The sequence below is a fragment of the Trematomus bernacchii genome, unplaced genomic scaffold (genome assembly GCF_902827165.1).
Source record: "Trematomus bernacchii unplaced genomic scaffold, fTreBer1.1, whole genome shotgun sequence".
Taxonomy (NCBI): domain Eukaryota; kingdom Metazoa; phylum Chordata; class Actinopteri; order Perciformes; family Nototheniidae; genus Trematomus; species Trematomus bernacchii.
The window spans coordinates 14,656,595-14,681,992 of record NW_022987582.1 but is presented as its reverse complement, the minus strand read 5'-3'; the positions used below and the strand labels follow the sequence as shown (position 1 = coordinate 14,681,992).

At 41.9% G+C, this 25,398-nt stretch overlaps 1 protein-coding gene across 1 annotated transcript in view; it reads right to left on the bottom strand.

Moving 5' to 3' along the window:
- The window catches only part of zfpm2a (zinc finger protein, FOG family member 2a), a 122,502-nt gene that overhangs the window by 54,228 nt on the left and 42,876 nt on the right, over positions 1–25,398 (bottom strand). Inside the window, exons 3-4 of the mRNA XM_034127909.1 lie at positions 23,069–23,164; positions 7,806–7,930 (exon numbers count right to left, since the gene is read on the bottom strand). Of these exons, the coding sequence (XP_033983800.1) occupies positions 7,806–7,930; positions 23,069–23,164 (221 nt within the window). The remainder of the gene's footprint in view (positions 1–7,805; positions 7,931–23,068; positions 23,165–25,398) is intronic.

Sequence of the window (25,398 nt, the reverse complement as noted above, 5' to 3'; positions counted from 1 at the left end):
CTCTGCTGCTGCTGCTGAGCAATGGCTGAACACTCTGCTGCAGGGAGACAGCTGCCTGTCTGTGAGGATCACTCCAGCGACATGAGCTATATTTTCTTACTCCCAAATCTGCAGAATAACTCACACAGATCTTTTTGAATCTACTGGCAAAGTGACAGAAGATTAAGAATGACTCAACACAGGCTTTATTAGCATTTGTCCGTTATCCCAGGTCAATGTTTTCTAATGTTTCCTGGATACAGTAACTTAATATCAGCATCAATACATTTGTGTGAAGCCATATCACATCAGAAGTATTCAGATATTTTACTTAAGCAAATGTGACAATAAAACAATGAAATACTGAAATACAAGTTGAAGATAACATATTATGGTAATTTCCTGGTTCTTATTTTGTATGATGTGCTTCTAACGTGACTTTGTTTACATGCTTTAATGTTCAAAAAGCCCAGTCCGCTCTGATTGGTTACCTGGCCGGCTCTGTTATGATTGGCCAACTGCCTATCACATACAAAGTGTTGGAGCGCTAGCCAATATTAGCGCAAGTGTTACGTAGTGATGTCACTATGTTACTGAAGTAAACAAAGGAGTCAAATGGAGGCGTTTCAGGCGGGGGGGGGGGCAGGGTGAGTGTGTGTAACACATACGTTTTTAAGTCAAACAACTGCATTGTATTTTAAAGGTTATTTTTTGTATCTGTAAAGAAACTGATCATAATAAAGTGTAGCAATATCTCCCTTTGAGATGTAGTGCAGCTAAAGTATAAATTAGATTAAAGTTATTTTGATCTTAAATAATATAACAAATCTGTAGAGAAGTGGAAGGATTAAAAACAAATACACACTTCATTTGTGTAAAGAGAAAAGCTCTGATCAGATTTGAGCAACAGCATTCATGAGGAATATTATCGAATAACTAAAACACTACTGTCACTGGCAGGTGTGGTTTAAGTTTCAGAATAGTTTCCTCAGAAATCTTTACAGGTTCCCCGTCTTTATATTTGTGTAGATCTCGTCACTGCATCCTTGGCATGTTTGAGGAAAGCATGCAGCCATTGATTACAGTGAGCACAAAGCAATTCAGTGAGTCCTGCTCTGCTTATCAGGGACCTGCCATATCAGTTTGGGTAGTGGTGTTGTGATGTAAGGACAGCAAAATGTCAGGTTCACTTGTAGATCAAGTCAACCATGCATTATCTCTCAAACAGTGGGGCTGGGCTGTGGCCATAATAGCTCCGACTATAGCTGAGTGAGTGAGTGCCTCAGAGCTAACACATGGAGCTGTCGGCGGCAACGAGCTCCAGCCATGCACAGAAACTTTCAAAGTGCAGGCTTGGGAAATAAATATATATGCAGCAATAAAGACAACAATGCTAGTTAGTTCGCCACAACCCATTATCCATCTGACTCACAAACTGACATCAATATCATGTTGATCTTTGCAAAATAAAGCCCAGATTTATAAGGCTACTTCAATGCAATTTGCTTTCATGTTTTCTCCTTTTTGGAATTTTAGAACATGAAAACCATCGATAATGCCATCGATAAATATATGGATGACACCGCGCGACGGAAAGCAGGCCAGATAATTACCATTTTACCCATCTGAAGAGACCCCAGCCCTGATATTGGTTTAAACCCAAGAAATAATTGATGCATGCAATCACAAATTGGTTCTCCGCCTAAAATTTGGGCCCATTATTTCATTAGATGAAGCCACATTCTTTTGTGCCAAAATTATTTGTGTGTCCAACACAGAAATTCAAATCCTGTTAGTCCTGATAATGTCGGGCGTTTTCAAAACCATATCCGAGGCAGAGTGACTTACAGATAGAAAGCGCAGGCCACCTTTAAAAGCATAAATCAGAATGTTTCAAATGTAGTTTGTTTGTTTATGTGCATGCATCTTTCAGAATGCCTATGTGTGTGTGTGCCATTTAGCAGCTATAGCTACAGAGAGGCCCTATCCTGGGGTGCCTTCTTGCATATGTAATTGGATGTTACTGTAAATAATTGCCTGGGCATGTGCCAGTGTGATGATGGTGATGATTTGTGTGTGTGTCGGCTCATGTGTGACTGTATGTGTGTAGAACATGTGTGCATGGTTCTGTACGTATGTGTGTGTGTTTGTGTGTGTGCGAGCGCATCTGCCCCATCCGTACTCCACTCTCAAGTCCCACTGATTCTCCTTTCCAGCCATGTTGAATCCTCTTTTCCTTATCAGGCGAGCCCAGGCCTGCATCAGGCTCTCCTTGCTATGACAGAGGCTACAACAATAGGCCTGCGATACCGCTGCTTAGCGCTGCGTTTCGGAGGGGAAACCTGCCACGGGCGCAGATTAACTACAACACACACACACACAAAATAGATTGCAGCCTCCAAAACAAAACATTTTTCAGAATGCCTCCTCTTGATTAATGAAGCAATGACAAGAAGAAAAATATAATTTCTGAAACAGAAAAATCCGCCACCACTTGTTAAAGTTTAGGGGTAGCTAACAATAAACATATTGCAAGGGAGAGGGTGGGCAAAAAAAGGCGGGAGATAAATGGCTTGAGTGATGGGCTGAATAATTTCTGGAGCCGTTTTTTGGTTGCACAGGCCCATATTCCTACCCTTGTACTAAATTACACAATAATCACACTCCATCGGTTGACAGCCTCCGCCTCTCTCTCTGTCCCAGGTGAAAATTAGGACAGTATCTTGACATTTTCGCTCTTCTGTAGACTACAAGCTAAAGCTCTCTGTTCGCAGCAGAAAACAGCACACAGTCTGCAGCACACGCACACTGAGGCGCTGGCACATGCCCTCCCACACATACAGTACGACCCAAAACACACACATTTAAGTGCATGTACACGCAGACACTTTGTGCACATGTGCAAACGACATACAGGCATGTAAGGCTCTGATGCACATGTTAGCCAAATATGTGAGACTTCACACCAGTAGATTTGAAATAATGTACCTTCATTTTTTACCTACAATTCTAATTTACAGAATTAGACAAAAATAACAGCGATGTACTCACTCAACACTCCTTTATTATGGCAAACATACGTATTACTTAGGTGATTTTAATATAATAGTTATATTGTAGTATTTTCTTAAGGTTAAAATAGGCTGTTTACTTATTATGTTATGCCCTTGCAACCTTCCAAATCGTTGTCTTTGTTCCAGGACCCTTGTTTGAAACATAGATAACAATATTAGATTTGTTTTATCATAAATATGCTCACAGCTTATTTAGCTCGTATAGCTACAATAGGTTTATTAAGATAGAGAACAAGATAAAACAGAGCCTTATAGATTTCAATCTGGAAGTGTTCTCCATTACAATTAGCATGTCATTTGCACTAAAAGGCCCTCAAAACACATACAGACCAGAATTGTATTGAATCCAGACTCATTACAGTGCACCTTGACTAAGCCCCAGTAATTAGCATTGGTAAGGCATTGTACAAGAGGCGGCAACACCCTCATCAACACACATTTACAACAGAGCTCTAAATCTGCTGCTCATTAATAGCTTGCCTCCCAATCAATTATTAACACCTACAATGGGAGCCAGGCTCACCGGGGCCAGGCCTCTCACTCCAGGCAGACCACGGGCCAGCTTCTGCTCCCGGTTCTGTCCAGCGTAGGTAATTACCACCTTTAAAGACACCTGCTACTCAATAGCTTCGACCCAGACTGTTAATTTGGCCCCCCGATTGCAGACATTTATGTCTGAGTGTCACTATTAATTTGCGTTAATTTGGAGAGTGTGAGGGAGTCGGGCGGAGGCGTTGTCGGCAGCCGGCTGAATGTGCTCGTCGCTCACCTGCGCCGGGGCTGAGGCTGTAATTGGAGTCTAATGGTCTGATTGATCAGTGAGAGAAGTGAGGGATGAGACGGCACTCTGGCAGCTCCATCAGTCAGACAGAGAGCAGAGCAGAGGAACAGAGGGGAGAACGTGGCTGACAACAGCAGCAACGCCAACTCTTCGTGTTTCATTCTTTCTCCATCTTCTTCCTCTTTCATATTTGTTGTATTGCTCTCAGTTACTTGCTTTTGGCCCTTACTTTTCTGGCTTTCTTACCTTTGCCTAGCTTAATACAAAGTGCTTTAACCCGGTCCAGTAAGTTTCTCTGATTAAGGCTTGGCATCATTATCGTCTCAAAAACATTACATGTTACATTTGATCTGTATTTGGACCCAAAGGTATTAAGTCTTATAGTTACATAGACAATAGTTTTGCACGATGTCTGATATCTGGATCTATTTCAACTCATTTTGGCCAACTGTCGATGTTGATATACACGCAAATTATTTTCCACCTAACTGCAGAGAACATGAAGACTCCTGTAGTGAAACATTTCCTTTATCCTTTTGGCCTGCCATATAGAAAAAATAACTTTTCTTGCTTGGATTTATTTTTAAAGCCTTTATCTTCCAATACTGATGACCTGTTGTTATCTTTGTGCATCTATAAAGAACGTATATAAAAACACCACAATAAAAAAAGCCTTATGATCCCTCCAACACAATTCAATGTGATTGTGTTAACAGGTCTGCACCAACAATAACTATAACTCCAGCGCCTCATGCCAGGCTGAGCCCTGGGGTCTGCAGACCTGCCACGGCCGACCCATCAGCTGTGAAATCTGCTTTCCTCTTTGATAAACGGTCAAGATGTGACCCTATCTCTGTCCTGCAGATGCCCAGATTTCCTGTCATGCTTTTTCCCCCTCTGTTTTTTCCTGCTTCCTCCCCCTCCTCCCCCCTGCTCTCCTTTTTCATTCTTTCTTTTTCAAGCTCTACACCTCTCTTTCCAGGCCTGTCTGAACAACTGCATGCAACGCTCCACTCACTGTTCTTTTTCTCAGCATCATCCATCACTCCGGTCAGCTGCTGAGGCCTGTCTCCCCCCAGCAGCCAGCCCACATCGGCTCCCACGCCACGGCACATACAGCTAGGCCAGCTCCAGCTCCTGCTCCCGTTTGCTGCCTCCAGGGACCGGTGACCCTCCCCTCCTCCCCCCCATCCTTCCCCACCTCTCCATCAGACTCCACAGGACGACTCCCCAGACACCATCCGGACCCGCTCCTAAACGTCTCTGCTTGAGCCAAAGTGCTACTCATGTCCAGTTGAATGCTTAAATTCACCGTATTTTCATTATTTACTATAAGCCACTTTAAGAAGACATTGCACCTCCGGGCACAATGCCAAGAATTGCCAACCTGTGCACCGTACACGGGCGGCTCGACCAAAATAGCTTGACCTCTAAAAAGTAATATCTGAAATGACGTGTCTGGATGAAGGGATAAAATATGTTTGATTTCAAAGAGGGCATATCAATATCTCAGCAGCGGGTCGTGTGTTCCAGGCATGAGAGAGGTGTCACTCCTGCCATATACTCGGGTAATTCATTCACCTCAATGGATTCAAAAAACCTAAGAGAGTGAAAGGACATTTAATAGTCTGTGGAGGTCACACTTCATAAGAATGACTGAGACCCGTGAAGCAATGAGCCTTTATTTCTACCTCAAACGCTTTCTGCTGCCTTTCTGACCCTCCTCTGGACGCCCCTGACACGCATCAAAACTAGCCCGGCTTTTTTCCACCTTCTTCTTCTTCTTCTTTCTCTTCTCACACTTACATTTGTGTTATTTCAACCTCTCCAGGTGTGGCATCAGGGATCTTGTCTTGATATGTCAGTGTTTGAAGATTTCCACAACTCCCTCGCCTCCCACTGAAATAACTGAGATAAATGCGGCTCCACATTACAGATGTTGCCAACGGCTGCGTGTTTAACAAGGCAACAGCTCAATAACTGCAGGTTTCTATTTAAACAAAAATAAAACGATGCTTCTGTAAGTGATACGATTCCCCCGCGATGTACAAAATACCAGAATTGGCTGATATTTTCTGGCTTAAGGAACACAGTTAAAAACCCTAAAAGGAGGCTCACTAAAACAAAACATGCCAGTTGGGTTGACCTAGCCTTTAATGAGAGATAGTGAGAAGCTGCTAACAGCCACTACCCCATTGGAGAGATGAAACTTAAGAGAGGACGAGGGCAAGCAGCAAAGCATTGAGAGGGGCCCCAGGAGAATAGACACACATGAGATCCTTAAAGGCAATGTGCCAAAGCTTCTTCCTCTGCTTTTAATTGCGAGGGAGGTTAGGCATATTCTGTAACCCCTCCACAGCCTATTACAGGTGATGACCAGCACCTGCTTGCTTAACAAAAAAAGATGAGACAAAACCTAAGGAGAATGTGGAAAAGTGGCGGTGAATTCCTGAGAGGGCAGTTAGTTAGGAGCCAAGAGCAACAATCAGTTTGTGCATCTAGTTCCAGCATGCGGTGTGAATAATTTGTAAAGTTTGTATCTACCAAAAGCACCAACAATTCAAAGAGATAAAAGACATGACATCACGAGAGTCATTTGAGGGACGGTTGAACGTATTGCCTTTTTCAGGGAAATGCATGCCGAGATTGCTGAAGAAATATATCGTGAGTGTTACTTTGGAAGGCAACTTGAGGTGTTGCTCTGTGAAAAATAATTGTTCTGCCCAAGGATAACTGGCTTTACCCTGAGAGAAGCCGTATTTCATGGCTATAATACGGCCTGAGTTATTGAAGGCCACTGATGACTTCAAAACCAAGAGCTTAGAAAACAGTCGTGACTGCTCTGAAAACGATTTAATAAAGTTTAAGGAATCTGGGAAAACGCGTGGAGGGCCTCTGAGTCCCACAATCCTCATGGACTGTTCCTTATGTTTCCTAACAGGATGAATGGGAGCTTGGTTACGATTTTAATGGGAATTTCTTAATTAATCCGAATGCAGAATGAGGAATCAAACCCGTGGAGGGCTTGTCACTCCACCAGAGCAGCAGGTCAACACAAGCCTCTGCTGGGATCTTTTGGAACAAGAGATATGAAAGCTGCTGTGTGCAGGGTAACATCAAAAATAATGGATTGTGACTTCACTCAACTGAAGCCTGGACTGAGCTCAAAATCCACAAATTAAAAGTGTTTTGTCATAAAATATGCAGATTAAATGGTTAAAATGGATGCACTTCAAAGGCTTTTGTTGTGGGCCAGTTGGAACCCGCCACAGTCACCTCAGTATGTTCGCCTGTCATGGGAATTACCATTAATATGGTCTTTAGGTAGTACTGTAGGACTTTCCAGTAATCATGTTTCCATGGTTGCTAAAGGCAAAGTTTGACCAAATGAAGCGATTTCAGTCCAAACTAAATCCTATAAAATATGGCATCATTTATAAGAGATTTTTTAAATGTGTAAATAGTGGCTTAATAGTGGTGGATAAATCAATCAACCACTACAACCCTGAATAGCTTTGTAAACATTTTGAGAAAAGTCATTACCAATGTCAGTAAAACAAGTCCTCACATGTACCACACCGATAGACAGTTTGACCACTTACCTTGTGAAATGTGCTTCAGAGCAAAGTTCATTTATAATAAATGAGTAAGATCAAATATAATACCTTGCAATTAACCTTTAAATAGAGCCCAATCAGTTTTGTATGTTACAGCTTGGACAGCCAAGGAAGAACTTGGTTTTCAGTGGTTTCATATCATGGGGCAGGTACAATTTATTTTTCACTTGGGTTAAAATGGCCATATGGGCCATTTGGCGTTGGTATATAGTAAAGGTCTGTGTTGTCTGAGTGCCCTACTAGTTGTATTAATTGTATCCATTTGTTTCTAACCATCAAGTTTGTTGTGGTGGGTTAATATAACAAAATGTTTCTCAAATATTCTATTTGAGTCAGTAGATGATTAAAACATACCAGTGTAGTGTTTTCAGGGTTCATATCGATCTTCCCCTCGAACGGTCCCCACGTGGTCCCCACAGGGAGCTCCTGCCGGGTTTGGATCCGACGCTCGCCTTCTTTAAGGAACGCATCCAGCTCTCCTAGAAACAAAGCAGAAACCAAAGCAGTGAGCCTTAGTGCTCCAGCGCACAAGTTCCACATCAAATCACAGTGACGTTCATTCGTTGTCCTTAAACTCAAGCCTACATGTGCGATTATATGATTGCCTCAAAGCTCTGCGGTAAACAGTGAAGGTTACAGCCAAGGGTTTTTTCAAAATGGATAAGCAAATCAAGTGAGCATCCATCTGATGGTGTTCCTCAGACACATAGCGCGCTAACCTTACTTGAAAGGTGTCTTGTGTGGAGATAATCTCTGTGAGACAGTGCAGGCTCGCTGGCTTGCGAGAGCAGCTAGTGGCAGGCTTATTTCTGTTGCTCCGGGAAGACTGGGGCCTTGTTAGTGCTGTGCAGAGCTCCAGTTAATTAACAGTGAAACCGGATAGCACTGGAAGAACTACCGGTGCTCACCCCCCTGTCACCCCGCACTATCTTATCTCTTAGATTCAGTGTACTTTTTTGGGATGGTGATTAATCAAATAGTTATGACAAACCCCTTGGCAGGCCGTGACATAGTTTTCCAGAGAGGATGTTTCCCTGCGTGTTGGTGTGTGCAAGTGTCTACGAGTGTGTGTCGAAAGGTTCTCAACTGTAGATTTCCGTCTGGTTGCCTTGACAACTCTGAGAAGTCTTGTTAGAGGAAGTGTGATAGTTCAGACTTCTGTAGCTACAAGTTATATCAGATTTTATAAACTTTCTGGACACAAGAAGTTCCACAAACTGAAACAAAGGACGTTTGAATCAGGTCTGAGCATCGACTGTGTTTAAGAAGCGGACAAAGTCACCATGATGGCACCCATTGGTTTGAGGAGTCCAATTATAAGGCCTAAAGTCTATTGTTAGGGCCATCACTAAAAACATTTTTGATCCAGAAGTGAGAAGTGAGAGTACAACCAAACTAAAACAAATGTAACAAGACATTTATAGAAGACCAACATGTACACACTTTAGGTTTTCTTGGATGAAAAGGGTTTAAAAATGTAAAACTACTTATTGAGAAGATAAACATATTTACTAAGGTCAGATATTAGGGCCAGCTTCGGAAAATCATCATTATTCTGGGATCCTCCAACATAAAGATTGACCTTTTACGAGGAAGCCAACCTGCCAGAAATTGATTATCTAGCCAGGCAAATAAATCTAATGTATTAGTAATCAAACAAACTCTACATGAGTTGTTAACATTGTGTCTTTTAACCTATTTGTCCACACATGTGGCTAATAGGTATTCAGGGCATTCAGTTCATGCTGGATGGGCTGAAGCGATCACTGAACTTTCTGATGCGTATGTGGTATAATGACCTATTCAGCCCTGTTCTACTTGGTAAATATCAGCCGTGTATCTGTGGCACGCTATTGTGTCCGTCTGTTGTGCTAATATGGAAATGTACGCGTATGTGCTCCTTTGCATGCATACACATGATCAAAACATCAGGTTTGTATTATTACCCTCTACAAATGATGTCTCTTTCATAATATACTCATTGGTGGTGGTCACTACACAAAAAGCTAAATGTCAGCCATAATAGAAATTCCCTTGTTTGACCACATCTTACGTAAAAAAACTGCATCACCACCACATGGTCTAAACACAAGTAATTTTTAAGAGGAAATGCAGGCACAGTTTTGGAATAGACCCAACAATAAGATAATCTGGACAGCGTTATCTCATTCTTTCTTTCACTCTGTCTCCCCTCCCGTGTTCCATGCTGTCTTCCCGGTGCTGCAGTGGAAGGTGGGTAAGCTCATTACAGAGAAATAATTAAACATCGGTGCACAGCTGGTCGTCATCACGGAGAGCAACAGCCACCGCTTGATGCATTCTGTTTGTCCTCAGATAAGACCCACGGCCTTTAACCGCTTGGATGCAAGTTCCTGTTTAGCCCCGCTTGACAAACAGCACAAGCCATCCTCAGCCAACGATTCTGATTCCTTCCCTTTACCCTTTCTTTCTATTCTTGGGGGTGGGATGCTTGGACAAAACGGGGGTAATGTAGGTGCAGAAAAGGGGGGGAAAACCAGGGTTCGATTCAATTTGTGCAGTTTGTCGTCAGCCATGTTTAGATGCCAGTTGTGTGCATCTCTCACCAAATGTTGCCTGAGGACCTTGGCTCACAGATGGCTTGTCACATCTGTTGCAGATACTGGTGGAGGATCTCCACAAAAACACGCGTGGATGAATAATGAGTTCCCTTCATGTACTGTCTGCTTGTTCCCTATGAGCATTTGAAAGTTTAGTAATATTGAAGACATTTACCGACAGATGTGCTCTGTTATCAACTGGGCTAGTAACAATTTTTTGAATTATGGCGGAAAAAACTGTTGATAATTTAATGTCCGACAAGCCCAAAAATCCCAACTCTTTTACAAATACAGAAATCACCTTTCCAACAAGAATGGACTAATAGAAGAACCTAAAGTCCTTATTCAACGCTCCTCATCATCTGATTCTCAAATGCCACACACTTGGCAAAACAGAGCTTGTGATGTGGCTCAAGAGCCGTACCCCCTCCTCCAACCAGACCCTCTCTGCTACCTTCACCCTCTGCACCCCAGACCCCCTCCTCAACCCTACCACCTACCCCCTGACGCCCCACCCTTCCCTCGATAAGATCATCATCTGTCACTAGACTCTAGGGTCTGTTCCTGCACTCCATAGATACTTGGCAACCCTATGAATGTCCCTTTGTGTGGAGAGATCCTCCTCAGATAGCACCCAAGATGCGCCACGCTGGCATCTGTTTGTTTTTTGGTGCTTTTTTAATGTGTGTCCTGTCTTTCTTTTCTGTTATGGTTTATAGGAATAGGGAACCTCATCTCTCCCTATAATGGCACAAGACTGAATACTAATGAGTTACTTAATGGCAGGATGCCAGCCTGGTATGATTGAAAAGATAACTGGAGTGTTGACTGACAGAGACCCTAAAACAGTTGAACTGTCTCTTTACACTTCTAAATGGTATTGTTAGATATTTAAGCGTCAAATAACAATCATTTCCATATCAATTAATCTGCCTATTATGTTATGGATTCATCAATTGTTTGGTCAACCTTCTTTTAATCAAACAGGTTTGATATAAGTCTGCAACTGAAATGCTCTTAAAATTGCCTTTTTATTTTAAATGCAATGACAAATTCACATACTGTATGATATCAGTACGAATGACTCTATTAACCACGTGAACTGTAAGCCTGATTTCTTTAATATCTCTTCTGGCCCAGAGTAAGGTAGATGACAAATGACATCATCAACTTGCTACCGCAGATTAACATTTGTTAAAGAAATAGATCCGTTCGGACTACTTTCAACATGAATTTGACTTCTCCAACTACTTCACCGAACCAAGTTAAAGGAAAATACATTTCCTGTGAAAATATATTTGGTTTACTCCACCTTTTATCTTAAGTAAGGAGAATTATGGGTAAGAAATAATGACACCAGTAGAGAATTGCGAAAATATGTTTGAGCTTCGAACGACAGATGATCCCTATTGATATCGAGCAGTACCTTTGATTTAAAGCATATAAATGTCTGCTGTTTAAAGTTCAATAACCTGTGTGTGGCAATTCACAGATGTCCTACTGAAGCCCAGTCATCTCCGCTGACAAGCTGCGTTATAGAGCCCGCAAATGGGCTATAAATTAATATACCATGAGAGAGGCATATGGGGTGAAATGGAATGTACTGTATCGGTTCAACAAAAGGTGCCACATCTTTAAAGCAGATATGTGATATGAAATTTTACAGCTGAAAGAGAAATGTCACAGAGCTCTGATAAGAGAGCGATGAACTTTCTTCCCCCCCTACCCAAACCGCTATTATCAGGTCCTAGTGAGCAAAATGCATCATTTATAACCCACAACCCCCACTATTATCTCTGAGCAAGGCACTTGTTTTAAAACAGTGGAGGACCCTCACCACCATCATCTCCTCCTCACCCTCCTCCATCTTCCCCAGACCCACCCTAACCCGCCTATATGTGGCTGCTTCTGGCCCTGAACAGCTGGGAGAAAGTTAACAACCGTATGAGTTTGGTCACGTGAGGAGGGGGGAAGTAAGAGGGAGAAGGAGGGGGGGTGATTTGGTAGTGGGGTTCACCCCTTCGGGGCAGGCTTGTTGTCAGGCTGTGGCGGGCTTGGGGGGAAAGAGTTAAACAAACCAAAGGGATTAGGGCCTTTTAGCTGTGACACTCCACTCAGGCTGAGCAGGGGGCTGGGGGGCCGTTGTGGAGGGATTGGAAGGGGCGGAGGAAACCCCCCTCTTGTAGAAGGACCCAACACAGTATTGTTTTCAAAGACACAGCTAGGAATACAGGTGTTTCAAGCCCATCGCCAGACAAAGATATCCATATTGGACCTGAAAAAAACAACAGAATGTATTCAATGTTTATGCTTTTTAAATGTGTGGTGGATAAAAAAGTAAGACAATTTGTATTTCTGCTGGAGAGTTGGAAAGTAAAAGCTAAAACCTACAAACCATTCATTTCAAAGCTACAGCTAGCAGCTGGTTAGCTGAGCTTCGCTTGGCATAAGGACTTGACACAAGGGGAAACAGTTAGCTTAAATGTATTAAAACGTGGTGAATCTGCCAACAATCACCTCACTAATTAATTTTTTTATTCTTACAAAAACAGGAGTTTAAAAAAGGCAATCTGCCTTTTTACAGGGGGTCATGTGGCCAAACATACGTTTGCTTTGCTCTGAGCAGTAACTAGCTAAACAACAAATACATAGAAAGAGTTCAGAATACACTTTGTACTGTAAATGTTGTTGTTTGTCCAGTTCGAAAGAAAATGGCCATGCCATTGTTAGCTTGCATTCACAGTTCTTTGCTATGACATCAGTAGACATAAAAATGTCCTCGACTCTGAACATCCTGCTATCTGGATTTGAATGGGAATGTCGGTTCTACTCTCATTCTGTTTCAACACACAACCCCTCCAAAAAATGGGGGCTGTTTTAACACTTCACTTTTTGTACAAGCAAAAGACACAAACATGTAACATGTTCATAAGTGATCCTGTTTCCCCCTTGTTTCCACACTCTGTGGTGGGCTAACCTAACTAGCTGCTGGCTGTAGCTATATATTTAACGGGCAGATAAGAGAGTGGTATCCACCTTCTCATCTAACTCCCTGCCAGAGAGCAAACACTATTCCTAATGAAAAGGCAAACGTGTGTGCAGGTCTGCGACAGGACTGTGACAAGTCAGAAGCGCTACATGCCCATCCGCCCGACCTCCACGCACTGGCTTTCCGCCTCACTACATAGTCGACATCTTTCTGCATTGGCATTGAACGTCGACAGTGGATGTAAATCACGAGGTGTGGAAATAATGCTTAGGGATACTGGACTCTTTGTTTATGGGGAACCACAGATAACCCGGAATCTGGCCATGGCCATGACCATCATTGAATTTGAACTGCAGTAATTCAAGTAATAAAGAACTGAGAAAGTTAAGCTGCACACACACACACTAACTCCCAGACAAGAACTTGGTCCTGCAGTACATTACCAACCCTGCTGTTTGGTGTCATTGAACAATTGAAATATACCAGCTGTGAAGCACTTTTCTCATCAAAAGCCTGGCGAAGTTAGCAGCAGGCTTGCTGACAACAATCTCTGACACATCCATCTTTGGAGAAGCACTGCAATTTCTATTGATAGCATGTAAAGGGAGACAGCGAAACCTAAAGAATGACTGTCCTCACGCCGAGATATCGCTGTATCACCGACAACATCTAGAGGACACACACCACTCTGCTGGAATCTGATTATTTTAAATGCTTTTCTCAACATTTCCTAACCATCAAAAGGACATTTCTCCACCTGAGTGTGACAGAATGAATGAGTAATTGATGGGAATGCATGTTTTTGAGACTGATGGATTGCAAAGTCTAAGACTTCAGCTTCAATGGGAAGTTGCTGTTTAGTCATAAATAAAAATCTCATGAAATGAACTTGTTTTATTGGAAGGGAACACATGGATAACTCTGTATATGACTTTGCTGTGTAGTATCTAAACAAATAACTTTTTAACAAGGAACACAAGTAAACACTGCCACCTCCAAGTCTTGATATTCTGCAGCTAATTCAGGAAGAGACTATTTTTTAAAATGCTCCTGAATCTCCTCCCAAGTCAATTACCAGCCTGCAACTTCCCCTGGGTAACGGGGGAATTCTGTTTTTTCCTGGGTGACCTAGTTGTCTTTTGTGAGTAGGTTTTAGCCGGAGCAGTTTGACAGTCAACAGATAAGATGGATTAAGCTTTTTTTCATCCAGTTTTGATGTGAACAGCGTAAAAGCGGGTTAAATCATTGAGTTTCAGGAGTATTTTTAAATGCCTGGAGATAGTGCGATAAAGCAGCTAAACCTAAGACTTGGGCAGGGGAAGGTCAAGGTCGCGGCTTTGGAGAGCAGCTACCCGGCCACGCGGGCCAGATCTCGTCTCTCTCGGAGCCCACCTCTCATCACTTCCAGAAAAGATACACGGAAGGAGTGAAACAAAACCCAGCGAGAGTCTGACGTGCGGCATCAGAGAGCAGCGCACCCTTTACCTTGTGTGGGTGCCTCGGTGTGTGTAGGCAGATGTGTGTGTGGAGGGGGGGTGTTTAGTTGCATTTGCGTGCATGCATGAGTGGGATGAGAGTGTGTGTGCACTGTAAAATATCATGAGCAACTAGCTCCATAATTATGTTTTGATTATTTGCGAGTGCTAAAATAAAACAGCAATTAATCTGTTGATGTAAGACAGAAAATAGACGTACATATTAAACAGAGCGATGAGACATTGAAACAAAATCACATTTGGAGAATATAATTTGTTCTCCCACCTCTACCTCCCCCCCCCCAAACCTGATCTGAGGCGTGCCTAACATGCGCATAGGAGCTGACAGCCGTACAGTCACGTGACACCGCTCGGCCAATCCTGAATTCATTTGAATTTTTTTAAGCTGTGTGGTGATGAAGCCACTTGATCTTAGAAAAAAAGGTGAAGGGGCGGCTGAAATACCCAACAAATGGAAAACGATACACCGGGTCAAACATGTTTGTTTATCGCGTGTCACATCGGGGTCGACACCAAGAGTGTTCTTTGGGTTGGAAACATTTCTGAGGGGACATATTTAGACACATTTTGTGGACGTCTATTCCCCCACTGCTCCTCATGTCGGTGACAGGGGAGAGTAATCCCATACACAGGCTGCTATTGTGAAATGAGAAACTAGCCTCCTTCACTGCCAGAGACCAGATGCACCTCTCCCTCTCTCTCTCTGTCCTAATCTGTAAACGACTTAAAGGAGCCTTATCTCCGGGCTCTTCTGCTTCATTTCATGCTTGATTTACTTTAATTTGTCTGATAGGGCACAAGGATTTGGAAATGGCCCATCTTTCGGTGGAAAATGTTCTGATTTTTCTCCGGCATTGTTATGTGGAGGTTTTTGACTTTTCTCTCCCCCTCTCTCTCTCATTCCTCCTCCTCCTCCATCTCCATCTCTCACCCACTCTCTCCTTCTCCCTCTTTCATTCTTTCTTTAGATGGGAAGAGGGGGGGGGGGGGAGTCTTGCTCCAGTGCAACAGTCTGTTTGAGTGCATTTAGATTCGAGCTAACACAGCAGAAACAAGTTTTCCATGAGGTGTGATTTTGTGATGGAGTCGTGTTTGCCTTTCAGATCCACGTTGGGCGCAGAGCAGCCGAGTGCTTCAAACCACAAAGATCTTATGTTTAAGTTAAGAGAGCACTGGCCCTCCAGTTTAGCAAGTGGGTGAGCGGCTGCTGCTGATAAAGTTGCTCCACAAAGAGGGACAGGCGACATGTCTACAGATGCCTCCAGTTCCCTTTCTGCTGGCGGAACTCAAGCACTTGCATGGCTGTCTGGCTGCTCCCGTCACCAGGACATTTTCAACCCCGCTTCCATTTAGTGACTGAATGACAGTAAAGGCAGTGAGCTATGATTAGAGAGGCCCATATCTTACAAGATCCGGAATAATCTCCATCCCCTCCCACCAATGAGCAAGGCACAGAAAGTAAAATGGGCAGAGTGTACAGAGATGTTCCACTGGTGGCCACAGAGAGGCAAAGGAAAACATCTAAATGCATCCAACTGGAGTCACTGTGACTCATCTGTGGTTTACAAAGAGTATTTAACATTCAAATCAGTGAGGACAAAACGGATCATGAAAAAAGAGACCTCCCACATTCGTTAGATGTCTGTATAAAACAATTAAAGGAATTCTCAAATTTCAATTTCCCTGACACGACACGTCACTAACCACACCTCCGAACACAATGCGCACAAACACACGGTTAACCGCACACACACACACAAACACAGAGGAAGAAACAGGGAGACCATTGAAATTCATCTCACAGCCTGAATTTACTTAACTGCGGGTCTGTGCGCGGTGATAAACGGAGTGATGATCCGGCAACACGTCTTTATCCATGCTTTGCTTTAATTAACGGCGGCTTGTTTGTTGAAAAGATGATTAATATGCCAATGAAAATTGCATAATTGAATACCACAACACCCGCACAATCAGGGAGGAACATGCCATTTTTTATTAACTTTTTATCATCGGTATTATTATTATTTGGTATTTTAATTCACTTGACAAGCGGGGCCCACCCCCCACCACCCCTAAACAGAAAGAAATCAGGGGGGGGGGGGGGAATTGGCGTGACCAGCGGGGCCAAGCCGGGCCCAGCTGTTCGTCACCAATGAGAGGCCTCCACAGGCGGGGGCACTGTTCCGATATCAATACCTATCAGTGTGAAGGCTGAACATGAGTGTGTCGGGGGGGGGAGAAAGTGCATTCCTATAGCCAAATGATAATGTGAAATGACCAAAGTCATGCATATGAATCCACCTATCTGAAGCACTTGCATCCATTTTTGTTGCAAAAAAGCCTCGCAAATTCATGCATGAAAAAGAACTACAAACCTAAGTCGCTCAAATATGCTCTGTAGTTTTATAAAAAAATAAGGCCAAAAGGAAATGTTCCACATGCGAGGAAGTTTCAGTTGAGCAACCCAGAGTTTACCCAGCATTATTTCCCCCTAGCGCTGCCTGCACGAGCGTCTGCATGTTAATGCTAAACACACACATCAAATATTCAACCAATTACAATGATACCTCTCAGAGAACCGTGTGCAGCTACAGCGCCCGGGAGGGTAAGCATTGCAGAACAAACATATTCAGAGAGCTAAAGAAAGACGCGATGGGTGTCGAGTCCCTAGGGGCAGGAAAGGCGCACTTTAAGTCATATTTAGCAACAGCTCTTCTGGATTCTTTTGTGAAATAGTTATCACAGTGCAAAAGATGGCATTGTTCAAGTGGACACAAATTCAGCTGAAATGTGGACAAAATGGTTGGAAGTGAATTATCTTATTAAGAGCATTCTCTGCGTGCCACATCCTACGTATCCGCACAAAACTAGAACCGAATGTAGTGACATCTTCTTCAGATGATAAGAACAGTGATTGCGTTTTGCCCTATTTTAGATTATATAACTAACAACCGTGAATTTCCTTCATAAAGCCTCTTAGCATAGCGGATCAGTGACTACATTTGCATCAAGACGATGCAGCATCGGAGTACAGTGATTTGTCTAATCTCTTGTTGCATATTTCATCATCATAATTGTGAAGAAAGATGTGTGTGTGGAGGAGGGGGGATGGTGTTTTCTTGACACACAGGTGATGCATATTGTATTCATCAGCAATCTCTTCAGATATAAATGTATTTGGAAAAAGGGCGCACAGTGTTTACACTTAGCGCTTTGATTGCAATTAAATGTTTACATCACTCGGTACCCAGAACTCACAGAGAAGCTGATGATGGACTTTCATCATCGCTATCAGCAATCTCAGTGTCATTCATGTTTTGTGAGACTTGTCTGAAGACTTTGAATAAACCCCTGGAGGAGCGAGATAAAACCGTCCTTTTTTGAGAGGGAACTGCACATGATGCACGTCCAAATTTCTTGATTACAAGAAGAAGAAGAAGAGAAAAAAAAATAAAACCTTGAATGAAAGCCTGCGCTGAAAGTTTTCAGTCCGCTGATATAACAGTCAAGTGTGTCTATAAGTCTACTTAAAACGCTTAGGTATCAGTGGAGACAGCTGCGACACCCTCGTCTTATGATTCTGTGGAGACAGTACACTATCAAACCTTTCATACCGCTCCCAAGCTACATTTCCGGTGACAAAAGCTTTGCGAAAGCCTCCTGAAGGATTCATCTATATCCTAATATTTCCAATCCAATTTAACTGGAGCAGCCGGAGTGGTCTGAGCACTAGTTTACCAATCTTTGCTTTCCAAGACTCCGCGTGCTGAAGGCTTGAGGGGTTCAATCAATGGCGCTTTGATCTCGGCTGGAACCATAATTATTTAACATTGTTACAAGGATTTCTCTAATCCATCCTACCATTAAATCCCTTTTACACCCTCATCTTCTGCAGCCTAATCTGCATCTGGGTGCTCCGTTTGTCTCCCCCCTCTCATTTCGGCGCGCCCCTCCTTCCTTGACGACACCCTGACTTTATAATGGACTTGGGTGCTGAGTTAGAAAATGCCTTGTTTACTGAGAGCAACCTGACTGAACTATTCAAATGGGATGTTGCTTCGGCAGAATTGAAAAGTTTTTTCGCTGTATTTGTACTGGAGTTTGGGTCAGTTTGCTTTCATTTCGTTTGAGGCTGAATGTATAAAAGCTTCGGCACGTAAAAAGTAAAAATATGCAGTCGAATACAATTAAACAGAATCCCCATAGCTGTCCACATTCCTTTCCCAAAGTTTCTTTAGATGAACTGAGGGAATTTCAAAGTTCAGGTGCCCATAAGGTTTAATCCCATCTGTTTATTTTGCTGATCACTTTGACTCCCAACAAAAAAGGGTCCACTGTCCTTTTGCAAATATTGCGTGTCTGTGTTTCACCGTGATATAAATAGCAGCACAGGCGACCGCAAACATTTGTCAAGGCACCTGCCACAGTATCGCGGCCATCTGCTCCTCCAATTCTCCTAGCATGACATATGTGCATTAAACCTGAAATGGTTATTGTTTTTTTTTGTTTGAGACTGGAAGAATCGGCCACAGACCCTTCTGGGTTGGCTGGAGTCAAAAATGAGACTCAAGAGTTTTTACATCTGAGTGAAGCTGCGTGTGCTTGTTTGATGTCTTGAAAAGGGAAAAGAAGGCAGCGGGTGAATTTTCTTTTGGTGGGGGCCTTTCTTTGCTCCGTCTGTGTCTGACCATCAGGTAGACTCTCTGATGGCCCCTCCTTCGGATGACCCCTGCTTCACCCTGGCCGACGCCCAGTTGGCACCAAGGGGCCGAGCAGGGCCGGCCAGGAGAAGGGATTTGTGGACGAGGTGATCACATGACTTCTGTCACACTCGTCTCCTCCTGCTGTATCTCCTCCTGCCATATTTTACGTGCAATATCTTAGATCCTCATGTCACTGCTGCTGACAGCTACAGTAGCATAAGTCACTCTACACAGCAAGGTGAGGAAACATGTACTGGTACTTTTATTACTATAGGTATTATTGCTGCAATGCAGTAGTGTAAGTGATTCTTATGTGACTTTAAAGACTTAAATAAAGATCCTTTCAAAATATTAAGAATGATTGTATGTGTTTTATCTATGTTGTCTATAATTTGTGTTAAACGCACGCCTCAGCAACGTATTATAGTACATTTCCCACAATGCAACTGAGACTTATTAGCATGAACGTGTATATTCATGTGCTAAATGGCAATAAAGTCAAGTATAGTGTATTACAATCAGTGTAGTGTTCCCCAGTATGAAGTTATCAATATATCATGGCTACTGATTGGAATATATATCGTTTCCATAGTTACAGTAAAGGCACTAGACCTGTAATCCTGCTTTTGATATTAATTAGTTTATGGAATTTTAGAAAATATGACTAAAATGACTAAATAGCACACTGAAACAAACGGTATCTCACAGGCAGAAAAGGCAGCGATCATAATTACAGCGCTCTTAACGAACCCTGGATTTCATGACTTTCATAAGGGGGTGTAGTTTACACGAGCACGCATTTAGATAAGGCTGAGAACAAGTTCATTAGCAGAGTTAGCTAGCTAACACACACCACTCCCAATTAGCCTGGAGGAGCGTGCGTGGGAGAGAATGAGAGAGACAGAGTCAGATTCCTATCGCCGGCAGTCCATGAAAATGAATAGAATAGCATGACACGCTATCTCCCAAATCAGCGGCTGATTGCGAAACATCCGTGACGAGAAATGATCACGAGACAGAGAGATCAGTGCGCAGATTTGCTTAAGGACATACTTGTGGAGAGACGAGGAGAGAGAAAGGGAACTCGCTGGGTGTTCCACATCAGAGAACCAGCACTCGGCAGTGAAGAGAGCAGAAGAGGCAGCTATCAGATTAATAGTGAGTCATTCTGTACGCTTCTCTGCCGTTACAGACAGAAAGACAATCAGAGAACAGGGGGCAATCGCGGACAGCGCTCGACACGAGTTACTAAAGTGGAGATGAAATGCAGGGGACAAAAAAAAAGTTCAATTAAAGGATGTAGATTGTAAAGGCTTTTGTTGTTACTCAGCAAAAGGGAAACGGTATGGAGGTGCTTCAATAGAATCACCAAAGCAGGTGGGCATGTTCCGAGTTAGCCCACCTCATTAAAAGGCTTCACTCTCTCTTTATGTAACGGCCATTACACATCCTATTCAGATGCACACACGGCGTGATTAAAAATTATCTGTTGGCGATCATTATCACACCTGGCTTAAACTTAAGCTAAAGAATAACAAAGAACTTTTATGAATGCCGAACTATCGGAACATTTACAAAGAGATTAAAGGGTAGACAGTCCTCAAACTAAATAAATGTGCTTTTAATCGCTTTGAACAGGAAGTCATGTCATTTCAAATGTCCCTATCTGATTGTCTGATTCCTCTCTTTATTCAAATTATAACATGCCCATCTGACTTTTCCAGCACAATGGGAAAAATTAAAAAGGGAAATGACCTTTCATGGCAGCCATGATGTGAGAGTGAATGGCATTATTATGCACCGAGATTAATTTCTGCCCACTCAATGCTGCCCATTGAGAAAACAGAGGAGGGGGCACAGTAAGTCATCATATCATAGAGATGTTGAGCAAGTTGGTGCGAACATGATGAAGTACTTAGATTTTATAGTAAGGTAAAAATACGCCTTCAAAACCTTAAGTAAAAATACACAAGTAGTGGCATTGAAATACACTTAAATTACCAAAAGTTAAAGTTAAGTGTAATGGCCCATTTAGAAAAACATATATACTAAATGACTTGATTATTAATGCAGTAATGTGAAAATCACAGCTTTTTCAGTTTGAGCTAATATACAGTAAATAAGGTTGTACACTGCTGCTGGATATTCAAATCAATACTTACATCTCAATGTTTATTTATTAGTTGATTTGTATTTGCCATTAGCTAATAATACAAATCTGTTAAGTAACATAAGATTTCAGATAAATGTAATGGAGTAAAAAGTACATGCAAATAAAGAAAAAACTTGACGAAACGTGCCCAGCGTTTACTAAAAGCTAGCTATAGCTTAGCCAATAAAACCTTATATTTACTAGGTTTCCAGTGACACTATGCATCGCTTTCAGTAAATGCTGCTCATGTTTTGTTGGTGAAGATGTTTCTTCATTTGCATATTTGGCATATTTGTTTTTTTAAACTACTGTGCGTTTCTCCCAATGTAAGAATTTGGGGCCGTTGTAACGAGTTTACACCTGTTGGCCCCCGTGGTAAAGTAGCCTACAATGGAAATACTCGAATGAAATCATGTAAAATACTTAAGTAAATGCACTTCATTACATGCCACCACTGCATGTTAATCAAGAACAAAATGTTTCTGTTAAAGCTGTGTGCTAAATGCCATTTGACTCTTCTTTAAACATCAGAGATTAGAACACAGTGCTGAAGTCTTCAGACTGGATGTCACTTGATAACTCGGAAGGCTGTAGTTTGTTAGAACATGAAATGGACATCCTCAGTGTGAGCAACAGAGCCACCTCCTCTCTCCGCTGCCTGTCCAGCAGTTTGTTTCTGAGCCTCTAATTCTCATTCTGATGGCTAAGTAGAAGGAGGAGGATAATTACAGTCAGTCATACATCTAGTCATGCTACATCCATCCCTCCTTTTCAAAGCAGTATTTTTAAGCTCAGCGTTTCCTCGCCCCAAAAGGGCCTTTTTCCCCGCATGTGATGCCTTCTTTTTGTCATGGCCCCCATAGTTCTGAGCTGACCCCCTCAGCCCTGTCTCCTGACTGATCACAGTGATGGTTTATTACTGTCGTCCCGGCGTTCTTATCTTTAGCCAGCAATGCTCATTTCCTTCCCCAGATTTAAATGCAAATGTGAAATTTAATGATAAATGCATTATCTGATAGGTGCGATAACACTGATTCACTGTCAGTATAAAATACACACCCCGGGGGGCTTCGAGCTTGCAAGCACAACTTGCCCAAATCCACTTTTTTTCCCCTCTCTATCTCTATTCTTTTCTCTCTTTCTCTCCTTTTTTTTTTACATGTACCTGCAATAAATTCTTGAGGTCATTTTATGCATTAAAAAGGAATCATATTGTGTGTGTTCAGCAGTGTGGGTGGAGGCTGTAGCTGAGCAGTAATTGCTGTGCAACTATCTTGTTCCGTGTATTATCCATCACTTTGATGAAGTTACTTTTAGTAAAAGGGCAAAACAAGACAGCAATGCATTGTAAAGTGTTCAAAAAGCATCTTTATCACATTATAAGTAAAGAAAGAATTGATAAAGCTTTTTTTTTGAGTAAGCAATAGTTGGTAATTGAATGTACTATTAACTGAGTGGGCCTTCAGTCATAATAGCATGCAGACTCCTGACTTATATGTCATTTTAGTTGCTTTTTAAGGCATAATGCTTTCTTACTTTGAACAAGAAGTTCATGCTTTGAAAATATCAGGATGCTACTTTTCCGTTTAATGCCAGACCAAATCCCAAATAAACATAGTTAAAATGCATGCAATTTAGTTATAACTTTGTGAGAGGCCCTTCGAGGCTATGTAGTAAAGTGATATTCATTTTTCTTACTTGGACCATCCCATTCCTCCGGCCCTCCATGCCTGGTCTTCTCGCCCTGCACGTCCATCTCCGACTCTCCTGCTTCTCGGTTGCCATCTTCCTCTCCTGCAAGGCAGAAAAACACAAGTTAAGGTGAGAATGACTCCATCAAAGTTACATTATCAGACGAATAATTGAATTAAGAATTGCATTATGGACTTTCCGAAGGGTACATTTTGAGAAATGTTGATATAATTGCAGAAAGAATAGTGTTTGGAAAAACTACTTTAAATGCAAAGCTTTGCAAACTACCAATTTCTTATTAAACACTATAAGAAGAGTATTTAGAGTAATGCTACCCTAAGAAGATAGCTTGTATCGTTTACTAAAACTACCTTAAAAAGGGGTTCTGACCACTTTGTGAAAACATTATCAAATCATGTGATATGAAACCATAACAAAATACAATTCCAAAAAGTGACACTTGTTCAATTGCCATATATAAACCAAAATAAGGAAACCTTTTGAGCACCTTTTTAGACTATTTAACCCTCTTTAGTGCTTGTCTGAAATAAATTAACCTGTTGTCAGTTTTGTAACATCTGACTTGAAGAATATAAACAACTAAAACTGTCTTCAACATGCTTTTTCTTTTGAACTACTTGAACACGGGTTCTAACAATGTGACAGTTTCTTTTACTTTTCAGGGCGAAATTGAAGAGTTTACAGTAAATGGTCAAATAAATCAAAAATGAAAATAAGTACTTGTTTCTTTCATGGTTATTTTTATAGTTTCAATAGTTAACTGCATTAAAACTGGTTAAAAAGTCATTTAACTACTTTGCAATATGAATGTACTTTAATCGGTTAAGCCCTGAGCCTGTTTTTCAGGTCTCGAAAATGACATGCCCAGAACAAATGACTATAACTTCACTTCTAAAAGGGGTAAATGAATAATCTTGTTTCTCAAAGCAATGATAAACCTGTGAGTTGGATGTAGAAAAGTCAGAATCAATAAAGAAATGTTTTATTCCTTCCCAAAAAAAAAACATTACTTATAGTGAAAACCACCCTTGAATGATGGGATAGACTAAAAGCTTTAGGAATCCAAACTATAACATATAATAAGTACCCTGTATCAAGATTGATGCAAAACAAGTGAAATTTGACCTTTTTAGAGAGATTTAGAAAAAAAAAACACTTCTGGGGTCATTTGGGTGCATTTGCCATATCTCTGGAACCCATCGGTCGATTTTGATGATTGACACCTCTTTTTAACCGTTAGAGCCAATAGAATCGAGGGGGAGTTCCTAAAATCCATCCAAACATTACCCATTGTTGAATGAGTGATGCGTAGCCAGAATGCCCCGGAACCGGAAGCTGTCATACACTCTGGTAGCTATCATAATAGCTATATATGAAAACTCAGTTTTTGCCATAAATATGAAGATGGATTATCAGTAATCATTTCAAAGTGACACAGACACATTGGATTAACCTTCAGCAGCGTTTTTATCGTTTTAATGCCATTGAACACGACTTTTGATCAGAACAACAGCTAAGGTAAGACGATGTCCCGTTTTTGCTCCGTAAAGCTCTGTGTTGTGATGTCTGTGTTTGCTTCCCCTGTCGCGAGTTCAGATCGCTCAGTGATTATACTTATACCCCTAGAATCTGTGGAATCTCAGCTTGCTAATCAATATCTTGTTTGTGCAGATCCGATATATAATAAGGGTATTTATACCTAGAGTTCTGTGCTAAGTGTGTTAGCATTGTTTCGCTCAGGGCTCATTTAGACGCTTCTTGTGAGACTTGTGTTTTGTTTCGGTAAAAATGGTTCGTATCGTCAGTTAGCTGAGTTTCCGCGGGCGGGGCCTCCGGGTTGAACAGGTTAACTACCAGCCAGCTCCCAGCCCCTACACTGGTAATACTCATTACATTTTATATCCATTTCCTGTGATATTCAAGTATCACAATGTAAAGCCATGTGCAACATTACCATTGTGTTGTTTTGTGTATATATAGTTCTGTATATGTATATTTGCAGTGAGCTTACGGGGTCCAGCTGCATACTTGTATGTAAAAGGAGTTCCCATGAGTGCTTGCAGGAACAGGAGGAAGCCCCGTGGAACAGGAAGGAAAGCAATGTGTGGGAGAGAGGTGGCTATTTATTACCGTTTGATCTATTGTGGAGCGAGCTAGAATGTGTGTTATAGGATGTAGGGCTGATTTACAGTCTCACACAGACCATACTAAGGGATATTTGGGTATCTCTCTCCAGGATGTAAGTGCTTAAAGACCTTGTTAAACAGACTACGAGTGTGCAGCAGTAACACTGACTCTAAGATGCACTTACTGTA